Consider the following 13108-nt stretch of genomic DNA (forward strand, 5'->3'; position numbering starts at 1 on the left):
AAATTGTAACCCAAACACAGCTTTAATTAAGGAGCTGATGAAAATGTCCTCCTGTAGCGATCTGATGAAGACTGACCAGGGCTGAATAGTGGTCAGTGTTGGACTGTGGCCAAGACTCTGTCTGTCTGTCAGTACTGCTGCCTGTGTCAGGGCCGTACTCTGACCACTCAGAGAGACAGGGACAGAGAGTCAAAGCCTCTCTCACAGAGCAGTGCAGGGTAGCAGGCCCCAGCCCAGACATTCCCCTTGCTCTGCCACTCCTTGTCTAGACTGGGGCTGGGCAGTGTAGTAGCTAAGTAACATGACAATGCCCAGGGGTGATGCGAGAGTTGATGCCAGTGACTCACCCCATAATGAGAGGTCTGCGCCTCCCTGTACACACCTGATACCTCCGAGTCCTTACCCCCTTCTCACACCATCTCACCTCAACCCTATTACTGAGCTACATCCACTTAGCTCACACATCATCACATCACACCCCTCTTACCTCACACCTTACACTGCAGGCCTACTGCAGGAAGCTCACATTTCACATAATACCTCACAATAAAGTGTACAGAGACTACAGCTTTCAGTCAGTCTGAGTTTCCAGCAGCTTCTCTGACAATAGGCCCTTCACATACCCTCCATCCGTCTTCCTTTCCCTCACTCAGCCAGTCAGCCTGCACGTCACTCAGCCAGTCAGCCTGCACGTCACTCAGCCAGTCAGCCTGCACGTCACTCAACCAGTCAGCCTGCACGTCACTCAACCTGTCAGTCAGTCTATCATTTCATCTGTCAGTCAGTGCATTCAGGACAGACATGTACTATTAGTCATTCAGTGTGTCAAACATCATACCGAACCAAAGTCACACCATGTTGTCACATTTGTTCACGTGTGCAGTCGTCAGATGTGACTGTTTTGCTGCATTAGGGTGAAGTACAAGAGTGAAAAAGAGAAAAGTACAGTAGAAACCAAAGCTACTGTAATGTACTGTTCTGTCTCTACTGGTGTTTCTCTTTGGGTTGTTTTCGGGGCACAGCACATGAGCTACTGTACAGTCATTTAGAACAGTGATATGATAGCAGTTTCACTTATGGTGGTTTTGGCTACAGGAAAAGGTTATCAGTATTGAAATGCTATTTTAAACAGTGTATCCTAACAACATCTTGGGGGGTTATTTGACAAACCGGTTGTATCTTTCACTGGTGACTGATACAGTTAGCTGAATGATCTTGGGTCTAATGTAATTTCACATATGTTTTTAAATGGTCATTCCAGGAGTATTTAACATTGTTATTTACCGTAAGAATTAGTAGAGCAACAAAATAATTAACAAATTAATATGCAAAAGGCAAAAAATAAATAACTGGAAAACTTCAAGTTAAATGTAGGTATTATTAGTGCAAACTCATCAGAAATATAGTGTGGTTAAAGTTGCCTCTGGAGACCTCTTTGTGTGATGTAACTGTGTTTGGATTCGGGAGAGTAGAGACTGAGACCACAAGCTGTTCTGTACACGAAGGACAGGGGCTTTTTCAGGAAGGGGTCTGGAGAGAGGGAGGGACAGGTCTGGGGGAAAGGATGAGAGAATCACGTTGACTCAATCACATTCCAGACCTTCAGATTTATAGATGGTCCAGTCCAGAAGCAGGCGTACAGCAACGGCAAATTACAGTCATCTGCAGCATTCTTCTGGAACAAATATAGGTTACCTTCGGGTTGTGCTTAAGTGCTAGGTGCTCTCTGTTGACAAATTACTTCCTTTGAAAGGCACGGAGAGAGCCATTTTGTTTTTTTCGGGACGCTGTTCTTTTATGTGGGCCCATCTCGATAATGGAAAACATCACGTTTTCTCACAGGCTTCTGACTGACTGACTGACACATCATGGGAAGGAACTTGTAGCTTGGATCAAGCTCCCTTTGTCATAAAGCTATTGTTGGTGGTGCGATGCAGGCAGCAGGGACCAAACAGTAAAACAGCTGGCCCAAGGAGAAGACGACAGAAGCTCAGAATAGCAATGTAGTTTTCACAGGAGGCTGACTGTTACAAAGACGTAGTTCACAGCTCTGAGTAGTGAGTCAGATGGACTGGGGGCCTCTGGTGGAAACCTTTGACCTTAGTTCTCGTACATCTTACATCAACACCCCCTTGACCCTTCCAATTAGCTAGTGAGCACACACACACACATACATACACACACACACACACACACAGTAGGGGTGTATGAGAATGGGGTGGTTGTGTGTGTGTGTGTGTGTGTGACCTGTGTGTGTGACCTGTGTGTGTAATGGTAGGTGCTCAGCCAGGTAATGAGGGCCTTGCTGAGTCAGGGGCCCTGAGTTAACGAGGCTGTCTTCTCCTGCGTGTCCCCTCCAGGCGTTCACAGGCCCCAGTCCCAGGATATCTCAGGCTTCTACTCCCTACCCCCTGGCGGTGTGGGACAGATGCCCCCCTCCATGGGCTGGTAAGTGTCATGCACACACACACACACACACACACACACACACACACACACACACACACACACACATACACACACACCCTCACACACACACACACACACACACACACACACACACACACACACACACACACACACACACACACACACACACACACACACACACACACACACACACACACACACACACACACACACACACACACACACACTCTCTCGTACACAAACGCGTGGGCACACAGGCGGCAGGTAGCCTAGCGGTTAGAGCGTTGGGCCAGTAACCAAAAGGTCGCTGGTTCGAATACCTGAGCCGACAAAGTGAAAAATCTGTGGATGTGCCCTTGAGCAAGGCACTTAACCCTAATTTGCTCCAGGGGTGCCTTACTACTATGGATGTCCTTGTAAAACAACACATTTCACTGCACCTATCTGTGTGTGTGACAATAAAACATTATTATTTTACTATTCTTTTTTACACATACACACATATACACATACACACATACACTACACTGACCTGCACTACTGACCCCTGCTAGCTACATCAACCAGTCCAGTCTCACCTAAGCCACCTAAGCCTTTTGTTGCATGGCAACCACTTCATCCCTCTATAGCTGTTGTCTTGGGGTTACACATACAGTAGTGAACAGGTCACTTCCTAGGATATGAATGCCCTGCCTTGGATTCAGTGGTCATATCTAGTCTAGAGTTCCTTCTTCAAAATTAAGCTATTGCCTTCCCAACATCACAGAAAGTGTATACGATGCCAAATCAGAGCATGTTTTAACACCCATAATCTCAGACGGTATTGTTCGAACACACGCTCTGGCTATCAATCCATTAATTGACTTGAGTTCAACTTTACAAATCCATTTTATTAGAAATCTGTAACTGGCAGAATAACTTTGTGCAAATCTCCTGAACAGTTGTGGGCTTATCTTAAATGTGATGGGGATTTGGTTTACTCTAATGGAATGGCAGCTAAGACTACGTCTATTCACATCGGTGCTGTGTGTCTTTAAAGCTGGTGGAGGACATTGCCACTCCCTAAACAGGCTGCACGAGGCAGATTGCTGATATTTCCTGGTCTGTCTCTCCACCACCGAGCCCACTGCCTTTTCTTTCAGACACTTAAGTTAACGGTCACAGCAGACCTTCTGTGGTATTGTCAAAAAATAATCTTGTTTACAAACTTGTAATCTTCTTAGTGCAGATTGTGTTTGTTTGGTTTTCTTGTGTCCCTCTTTGTTTGGGGAAGAGAGAGCAAAGAAAGGAGAAGTCAGCCACTGGGACTCCTTTGTCATGACAAACAGCTGGACAGGACTCATTGTGTGGTGTGGTGTGTCCCTCCCTAGCCATATGGCATATGACTGGGGCCTGGGAGGATGTGTATTGTCTTCTGGCCCCGTGAAGCTAGGCAGCCCACTGTATGGACAGCCTACTGTATGGACAGCCTACTGTAGGGACAGCCTACTGTAGGGACAGTCTACTGTATGGACAGCCTACTGTAGGGACAGCCTACTGTATGGACAGCCTACTGTATGGACAGTCTACTGTAGGGACGGCCTACTGTATGGACGGCCTACTGTATGGACAGCCTACTGTATGGACAGTCTACTGTAGGGACGGCCTACTGTATGGACAGCCTACTGTATGGACAGTCTACTGTAGGGACAGCCTACTGTATGGACAGCCTACTGTATGGACGGCCTACTGTAGGGACAGTCTACTGTAGGGACAGTCTACTGTATGGACAGACTACTGTATGGACGGCCTACTGTAGGGACAGTCTACTGTAGGGACGGCCTACTGTAGGGACGGCCTACTGTATGGACGGCCTACTTTATGGATAGTCTACTGTAGGGCGGCCTACTGTAGGGAAGCCCTACTGTATGGACAGTCTACTGTAGGGCGGCCTACTGAATGGACAGCCTACTGTATGGACAGTCTACTTTAGGGACAGCCTACTGTATGGACAGCTTACTGTAGGGACAGTCTACTGTAGGGACATGGACAGCCTACTGTAGGGACAGTCTACTGTAGGGACAGTCTACTGTAGAGACAGTCTACTGTAGGGACAGTCTACTTTAGGGACGGCCTACTGTATGGACAGCCTACTGTAGGGACAGCCTACTGTATGGGCAGTCTACTGTAGGGACGGCTTACTGTATGGACAGTCTACTGTATGGACAGTCTACTGTAGGGCGGCCTACTGAATGGACAGCCTACTGTATGGACAGTCTACTTTAGGGACGGCCTACTGAATGGACAGCCTACTGTATGGACAGTCTACTGTAGGGACGGCTTACTGTATGGACAGTCTACTGTATGGACAGCCTACTGTATGGACAGTCTACTGTAGGGCGGCCTACTGAATGGACAGTCTACTGTAGGGCGGCCTACTGAATGGACAGCCTACTGTATGGACAGTCTACTTTAGGGACAGCCTACTGTATGGACAGCTTACTGTAGGGACAGTCTACTGTAGGGACATGGACAGCCTACTGTAGGGACAGTCTACTGTAGGGACGGCATACTGTATGGACAGCTTACTGTAGGGACAGTCTACTGTAGAGACAGTCTACTGTAGGGACAGTCTACTTTAGGGACGGCCTACTGCATGGACAGCCTACTGTATGGACAGCCTACTGTATGGACAGCCTACTGTAGGGACAGTCTACTGTATGGACAGGCTACTGTAGGGACAGCCTACTGTATGGACAGTCTACTGTAGGGACGGCCTACTGTATGGACAGCCTACTGTATGGACAGCCTACTGTATGGACAGTCTACTGTAGGGACGGCCTACTGTATGGACAGCCTACTGTATGGACAGCCTACTGTATGGACAGTACTGTAGGGACGGCTTACTGTATGGACAGTCTACTGTATGGACAGTCTACTGTACGGACAGCCTACTGTATGGACAGCCTACTGTATGGACAGTCTACTGTAGGGACAGTCTACTGTATGGACAATCTACTTTAGGGACAGTCTACTTTATGGACAGTCTACTGTAGGGACAGTCTACTGTATGGACAATCTACTGTAGGGCAGTCTACTGTAGGGACAGTCTACTTTAGGGATGGCCCACTGTAGGGACGGCCTACTGTATGGACAGTCTACTGTATGGCCTACTGTATGGACAGTCTACTGTGGGGAGGCCTACTGTATAGACAGTCTACTGTAGGGCGGCCTACTGTAGGGACAGTCTACTTTAGGGATGGGCCACTGTAGGGACGGCCTACTGTATGGACAGCCTACTGTAGGGACATGGACAGCCTACTGTAGGGTCAGTCTACTGTAGGGACGGCATACTGTATGGACAGCCTACTGTATGGACAGTCTACTGTAGGGACAGGCTACTGTAGGGACAGCCTACTGTATGGACAGCCTACTGTATGGACAGCCTACTGAATGGACAGTCTACTGTATGGACAGCCTACTGTATGGACAGCCTACTGTAGGGACAGCTTACTGTATGGACAGCCTACTGTATGGACAGTCTACTGTAGGGACGGCTTACTGTATGGACAGCCTACTGTATGGACAGCCTACTGAATGGACAGTCTACTGTAGGGACGGCCTACTGTATGGACAGTCTACTGTAGGGCGGCCTACTGTAGGGACAGTCTACTGTAGGGACAGCCTACTGTAGGGACAGTCTACTTTAGGGATGGCCCACTGTAGGGACGGCCTACTGTATGGACAGCCTACTGTAGGGACTGTCTACTGTAGGGACGGCATACTGTAGGGACAGTCTACTGTAGGGACAGTCTACTTTAGGGACGGCCCACTGTAGGGACGGCCCACTGTATGGACATCCTACTGTAGGGCGGACTACTGTAGGGACAGCCTACTGTAGGGACGGCCCACTGTAGGGACAGTCTACTGTAGGGCGGCCTACTGTAGGGACAGTCTACTTTAGGGATGGGCCACTGTAGGGACGGCCTACTGTATGGACAGGCTACTGTAGGGACATGGACAGCCTACTGTAGGGACAGTCTACTGTAGGGACGGCATACTGTATGGACAGCCTACTGTAGGGACAGCCCACTGTAGGGACAGCCCACTGTAGGGACAGTCTACTGTAGGGACGGCCCACTGTAGGGACGGCCTACTGTATGGACGGCCTACTGTATGGACAGCCCACTGTATGGACAGCCCACTGTATGGACAGCCCACTCTAGGGACAGCCCATTGTAGGGACAGCCCACTGTACGGACTGCCTACTGTAGGGACAGCCTACTGTATGGACAGCCCACTGTATGGACAGCCCACTGTATGGACAGCCCACTCTAGGGACAGCCCATTGTAGGGACAGCCCACTGTAGGGATAGCCTACTGTAGGGACAGCCTACTGTAGGGACAGACTACTGTAGGGATAGCCTACTTTAGCAGACTGCACTAAGATACACAGTTAATTTGTTTCAAAGAAGTTCAGATACAGGGTTAAGCAAGAAAGGGATCAAGATTACTCATATGGTTTGAATAGTTACAGGGACAGGAGAAGAACAAATCACACATCTATCAGAACGCAAATACACAGCAAAACCCCATCCGTACCACAAGCAAAACAGGAAATGTTCTCTCCAGTGGAGGACGGACAGGGCTGTGGAGAGGAGAGGTGTTAGTTGGGTCCTGGATCTGAATGTTGCTCCTAATGGGCCTGTTGGCTGGGATTAGCAAGATAATCCCTCCCTGAGAGAGGCCTATGGACCTGGGAGCCTCCCTGATATTGAGCCTGCTCTGCCTACCTTGATTCCAGGGACCTCCTGGGGTTGAGGAGGGCTGGGGAAGGGGAAGCATGGAGCTGGGGCTGCATATCAAAGGCTCCTGTTCAAATCCACCCCCCATCCATCCATCCGCCACCCTCCACACAGTCATGTCATACATACATCAGGACCCTCAGTGAGGTTAACCCGGTCATGCCTCGTCCGGACGTAGATCCCCTGCTAGCTGGGGACGCAGCAGGCCCATACACAGCCCCACATGGAGCTCTGACTGACAGGAAGCTCATGGATGGGGTTCTCTTATCTCTTAAACAAACAACTCTCCTTCCCCAGGTGACCTTATTAGGATGGGCTTAACTCCTTAACCAGTCATGATCAAGCCTCTCATTTGGTTAGCTAGTAGACTGACTGGTTAGCTAGTAGACTGACCCAGACTTCCATTATACGTATGGCACTCTACCAGTCAGAGAGAGACATCTAAAAAAAATGGTAGGAAGTCAGGCAGTGAGGATTTGGCCAGCAGCCTAGTTGACCCGTGTTGCATCCCTATTTGTCCCCCCCAACCACAGGCAAAGTCAGCCTGTCTATCCCCTGTCCTCATGTGGATTCAGACAGCCCTACTCTTCCAGTCTCCCCAACAGCTCTTCCTACCCCAGGTACAGTATGAGCTGAGCTACTTCAGTCTGGGGAGGGCATCGCATCATACATACCCCTTACCATTATTCCAGACCAATGCTTTTGCTCCCCCCATGTGCCCTTTGCTATTGCCTTGTACAGGGGCCTCCGTAACATGTGTGTCCTGGCTTTGTGTGTGCCAACTGCTATACCCTGCAACTGTGTGGGGACACACACGAAGAGACAAACCCTCTGTTCTCCTGGACGGAACAGTGAGTGCAGCGGTGTCTCCTGTTGCTGTGACAAAGAGAGATGCTATAAACCACTGTAAACTGCCTGCAGTTGACTGTTGTTGCTTTACTGATTAGGCAAAAGCTCAGTCATGGAATCTCTCCTCTGTCACTGTAACTGGACAGCCAAACATGCAGCTGGAGAGCCAAACGTGCTTGCTCACTTAGTTTCAGCAATAACTCCAAGCTGGGGACATGGTTCACATTTAAATGTCACCAAACATCTATGTCACACCGTTTTCTTTTATTCCCATCAGTTCAGAGTGAGACTGTAGAACTTGAATGTTTAGTAGGTTGAAGAAAACATTATCTTATACTGGAAGAATAATCACCAGAATGACAATGTCCTTGGAATTGAATAAATCAGAATAGATACACCACATGACCAAAAGTATGTGAACACCTGCTCATCGAACATCTCATTCAAAAATCATGGGCATTAATATGGAGTTGGTCCCCCCTTTGCTGCTATAACAGCCTCCAGTCTTCTGGGAAGGCTTTCCACTAGATGTTGGAACATTGCTGCGGGGTCTTGCTTCCATTCAGCCACAGCAGCAAAGGGGGGACCAACTCCAAATTAATGCCCATGATTTTGGAACGAGATGTTTGACGAGCAGGTGTCCACATACTTTTATTCATGTAGTGTATAATCAACCATATGAATGTAAAAAATTACCTCAAGGAACCACATAGTGAAAATAAGTATTTAATGAAACTTAGAGGAAGTGTATCTACCAGCGCTTCCTAGTTTTATTCTGAGTGTGACTAGGGCTCCATCTGCTGGCGTTGAGTGATACTGCTCACAGTCCTACTGCCCTGAGAGGACTGTATGGAAGCCAATGCTTACAGGGCCAACCACTCTCGTGCTTAAGCGCTTCATGGCCACGCAGCCATATATAAAGATGAAACATATTTTCTGATGCTATGGTCTCTGTCTCTCTCTTTCTCTGCTGCCTTCCCCCCTCTCTCTTCCTCCCTTCTCTCTCTCTCTCCCTCCCTCTAGGTTCTCTCACTCTCTGATGCTGGGGCCAGGCATGCACCCCACAGGGATCCCCCACCCAGCCATCATGCCCCCTTCAGGGAAACAGGACCATCACGACTATTACGACAGGAACATGTACGTGTAAGTACTCCCATGGTGCACCCACACCTCTACACTGCCTCCAAGAGCTAGACACGTGACTTTCAAAGGAAATGTGTGATCAAAAAATTATAATAGAAAATAATATTAGGAAATGTGTGATCTATGTGTGGTTGCTACATGGCATGCAAAGTGTATCAAAAGCTTAGATGGATGAATGTTATTTTGTACATATTCACCATGGGTGTCCCTGTTGATCTTCTGTTCCTCCCTCTCTCTCTCTGTCTCTTTCTTTCTTTCTTTCTTTCTTTCTTTCTTTCTTTCTTTCTTTCTTTCTTTCTTTCTTTCTTTCTTTCTTTCTTTATTTCTTTCTTTCTTTCTTTCTTTATTTCTCTCTCTCTCTATCTCTCTTTCTTTCTTTCTTTCTTTCTTTCTTTCTCTCTCTCTCTCTGTCAAACTCTCTCTTTCTCTGTCTCTCTCTGTCTAACTCTCTCTCTCTGTCTAACTCTCTCTCTCTCTTTCTTTCTTTCTTTCTTTCTTTCTTACTTTCTTTCTCTCTCTGTCAAACTCTCTCTTTCTCTCTCTCTCTCTCTCTCTCTCTCTGTCTAACTCTCCCTCTCTGTCTTTCTTTCTTTCTTTCTTTCTTTCTTTCTTTCTTTCTTTCTTTCTTTCTTTCTTTCTTTCTTTCTTTCTTTCTTTCTTTCTTTCTTTGTCTAACTCTCTCTCTGTGTCTCCCTCTGTCTAATGCTCTCTCTCTCTCTCTCTCTCTCTCTCTCTCTCTCTCTCTCTCTCTCTCTCTCTCTCTCTCTCTCTCTCTCTCTCTCTCTCTCTCTCTCTCTCTCTCTCTCTCTCTCTCTCTCTCTCTCTCTCTCTCTCTCTCTCTCTCTCTCTCTCTCTCTCTCTCTCTCTCTCTCTCTCTCTCTCTCTCTCTCTCTCAGTAAGCCTCACCAGGAGCCCAAGCGGGAGAAGGAGCCTAAGAAGCCGGTGATCAAGAAGCCTCTGAATGCTTTCATGCTGTACATGAAGGAGATGAGGGCCAAGGTGATCGCTGAGTGCACCCTGAAAGAGAGCGCTGCCATCAACCAGATACTGGGTAGAAGGGTGAGCAGCGAGCACACACACACACATAATGAAACATACACACTCGCACTGAAATACACACACACACACACACACACACACACACACACTGCTGAAACACACACACACCCATGAATACTCACGCAGCATAGACAGATTCATTCCCAAATCCCTCATCTCATCCCCTGCTGTTGATTTCACACATGAGAGATGGACTTGAGAGGAATATCTCAGTAATGTGAATTACTACCTTGTGAGTTACCCCCTGCACCTGACTGACTGCTGACACTATACCATTAACCAAGATGCAGAAATATCTCAATGTGAATAATACCATAGTTTATAATTGTGTTTATATCCCAACAAATGCATCCAGTGTCACCTATTAGAGACGATCAACACAGAGGTTCTAGTCATGGGAACTGATGTCACAGTTCTGATCTCATCATTGTCTCTGCATCATTGTCTAGGCTAAGGAACAAAATCTAAATGGTTTCTTTGTTTTGTGTGTTTGTGCATGTGTGTCTCCCCTGCAGTGGCACGCCCTGACCCGGGAGGAGCAGGCCAAGTACTATGAGCTGGCCAGAAAGGAACGGCAGCTACATATGCAGCTCTACCCCAGCTGGTCCGCCAGAGACAACTACGTAAGGCCCGCCTCTTCTGCTTACACACACACAGCATGATCACCACACCCTGCCAACTGTCAATCAATAAGGCTAGTGTCTACACATAGAAATATAAACCTATTCTATCCAATCTATACAGTATTTATTTGGCACATTTCCAGAGTTGGTCATGTATCAGTGCAGATGATGTTAGAGAGACTAGTCCAGGGTTTCACAAACTCGGTCCTGGGGACCCCAAGGGGTGGACGTTTTGTTTTTTGCCCTAGCATTACACAGCTGATTCAAATAATCAACTAATCATCAAGCTTTGATCATTTGAATCAGCTGTGTAGTGTTAGGGAAAAAAACAAAACATGCAGCCCTTAGGGTCCAGAGGACAGAGTTTTGGAAACCCTGGACTAGTCTATGACTGTAGTGTTATGACCAGTGTTATAACCTCTATGACCAGTGTTATAACCTCTTGGCATGCCATTCCTTTAGAGTGGGTTTTGAGAATGAGATAGGGCATACTAGACATTAGTTGGTCATTAATGGCTGTTCAGTGCTGTTCAGAGAGGTGATTTAATTGGCTGTTGAGTGCTTCGCTGTTAGGGACGCATGACGAGCTTTGCTTTTATTACACATAGCATTACACAGTCAGCTCCCCTCTCATCTCTGTATTACTCTAATAGCTTTTTATATCACTGGTAGTTATATGCATGGAGGGCAGCCTTGTACTGTTGCAACTGGACCCTAGTATAAGTGCACTGACTATGAAATCTGTAATTAATAGTGGGCTTGCTTGTAAAATGAGTTAATAAGTAGTTAAGAGAATTGCTTCAAATACTGTGCAGATAAATATGATGTGTAGTAGAGAGACATGTTAACGTCTCTATGTAATGTCTGTTGCTGCTTAACTACTCTTCTGTGCTATGCTCAATTGTTAAGTTGCTGTTGAACTCTTCCAGGATGCAGGCCTTAGAGAGTGCGCGGGGGAAAAGAGTAAAGCTGATTGGGTAGGGCACACATTTTACCCCCCTAACCGCTCTACTAACAGCAGGGTGGCTTTGGCTTGCTCTCCTCCTCAGGCGGTGAGGCTCGGACTGTTGAGAGGGAGAGGACAGCTGGGAGCTGGGCTGGAGAGGCTTTCTGGGCTTTGGGGGGACCACTATTAGGCTATACCCTCCCTTGGGGCAGGCACTGAGGGGTGGAGGTGGCTTATGTTATGTTAGCTAGCTATGTATCTGGATGTGTTTCTATGGAAGGTGGTTTTCCTGGACTATAATTGCCAGTCTTCTCTCACCCCATATGAAAACAGACAGGATGAGTCTCAAAGGGAAAGAGCTCACTTTCTTGCCTTCCTGGAGATCTTTTACACGGCCTATTTCCTTTCCTTGGCTTGATAGAGTTTGGGCTTCTGTATCATAACACACAATAGGGACTTGGCTCTCTCATTTCTCTCTCTCTCTTGGCTGTGGATAGTTGTGAGATTAGCTGGTTAGGGTAAAGAGTGTTATGAGCTGTGGTGGCATTGTCAATGAGGTTGTGCATGAAGCTTTTACGACTGCATCTGATTTAGTATAAATCAGATTAATATGACGCAATGTACTGTGGATGAAGTTTGTTTCATGTGAACATACATTTTACTCTTTAACACTTTAATCTCTAGTTCCGTGTATCTTTCTTTTGATTTCACCAAAGATGGAAAAAATAGTCTGAGAAAATGCTGTCCCAAAACACATTAAAACTGATTGCAGCTCTGGTCTACCCCCTGCTATAGTCTACCCTTCCCAAACACAAGCCAGAAAACAAGGGTAGTCATGTGATCAGTTATCAGAACAGGAAAAGGAAGGCCACCCACGCAGTCGTGGGGTTTTCTCCCATGGGCCATAACCACACACACACACACACACACACTGCTTCAGGGAGCAGCGAGGGTAGACGAGTCTCTGCGTAGGCATCAAAGAGCTGTTCCCACATCCTCTCCCCAATGTGACATTTCAGACTTAATCACTCTCTTCAGAATAACAACCCCGACCATGTCTGTGCTACCATTACGGTCCCACTGTATAGCCCATGGAGTTTAAAGCAGTATGGTGGTGCTAGGGGAATCCATTACTGTGGATAGTTAGACTTATATATAGTCATTTGTGGCCTGAATGATCATGAAGTGTCCTCAGACCCCATTCCATGACTTGTGAATTGGGCGTCTCTGCTACACGAGGCTCATGAACATGGTGAATATCATAACATGGTTCT

At 47.2% G+C, this 13108-nt stretch overlaps 1 protein-coding gene across 1 annotated transcript in view; it reads left to right on the forward strand.

The window, feature by feature from the left end:
- LOC311142185 (transcription factor 7-like 2) overlaps window positions 1-13108 on the forward strand; it is a gene marked incomplete at its 5' end in the record, with an annotated part of 68737 nt that overhangs the window by 46056 nt on the left and 9573 nt on the right. The window contains 6 exons of the mRNA XM_084177779.1: window positions 2361-2448; window positions 7748-7834; window positions 9087-9206; window positions 10103-10265; window positions 10781-10888; window positions 11818-11865. Of these exons, the coding sequence (XP_084033905.1) occupies window positions 2361-2448; window positions 7748-7834; window positions 9087-9206; window positions 10103-10265; window positions 10781-10888; window positions 11818-11865 (614 nt within the window). The remainder of the gene's footprint in view (window positions 1-2360; window positions 2449-7747; window positions 7835-9086; window positions 9207-10102; window positions 10266-10780; window positions 10889-11817; window positions 11866-13108) is intronic.

This window comes from Coregonus lavaretus, assembly GCF_964263955.1.
Source record: "Coregonus lavaretus genome assembly, chromosome: 15".
Lineage (NCBI taxonomy): Eukaryota > Metazoa > Chordata > Actinopteri > Salmoniformes > Salmonidae > Coregonus > Coregonus lavaretus.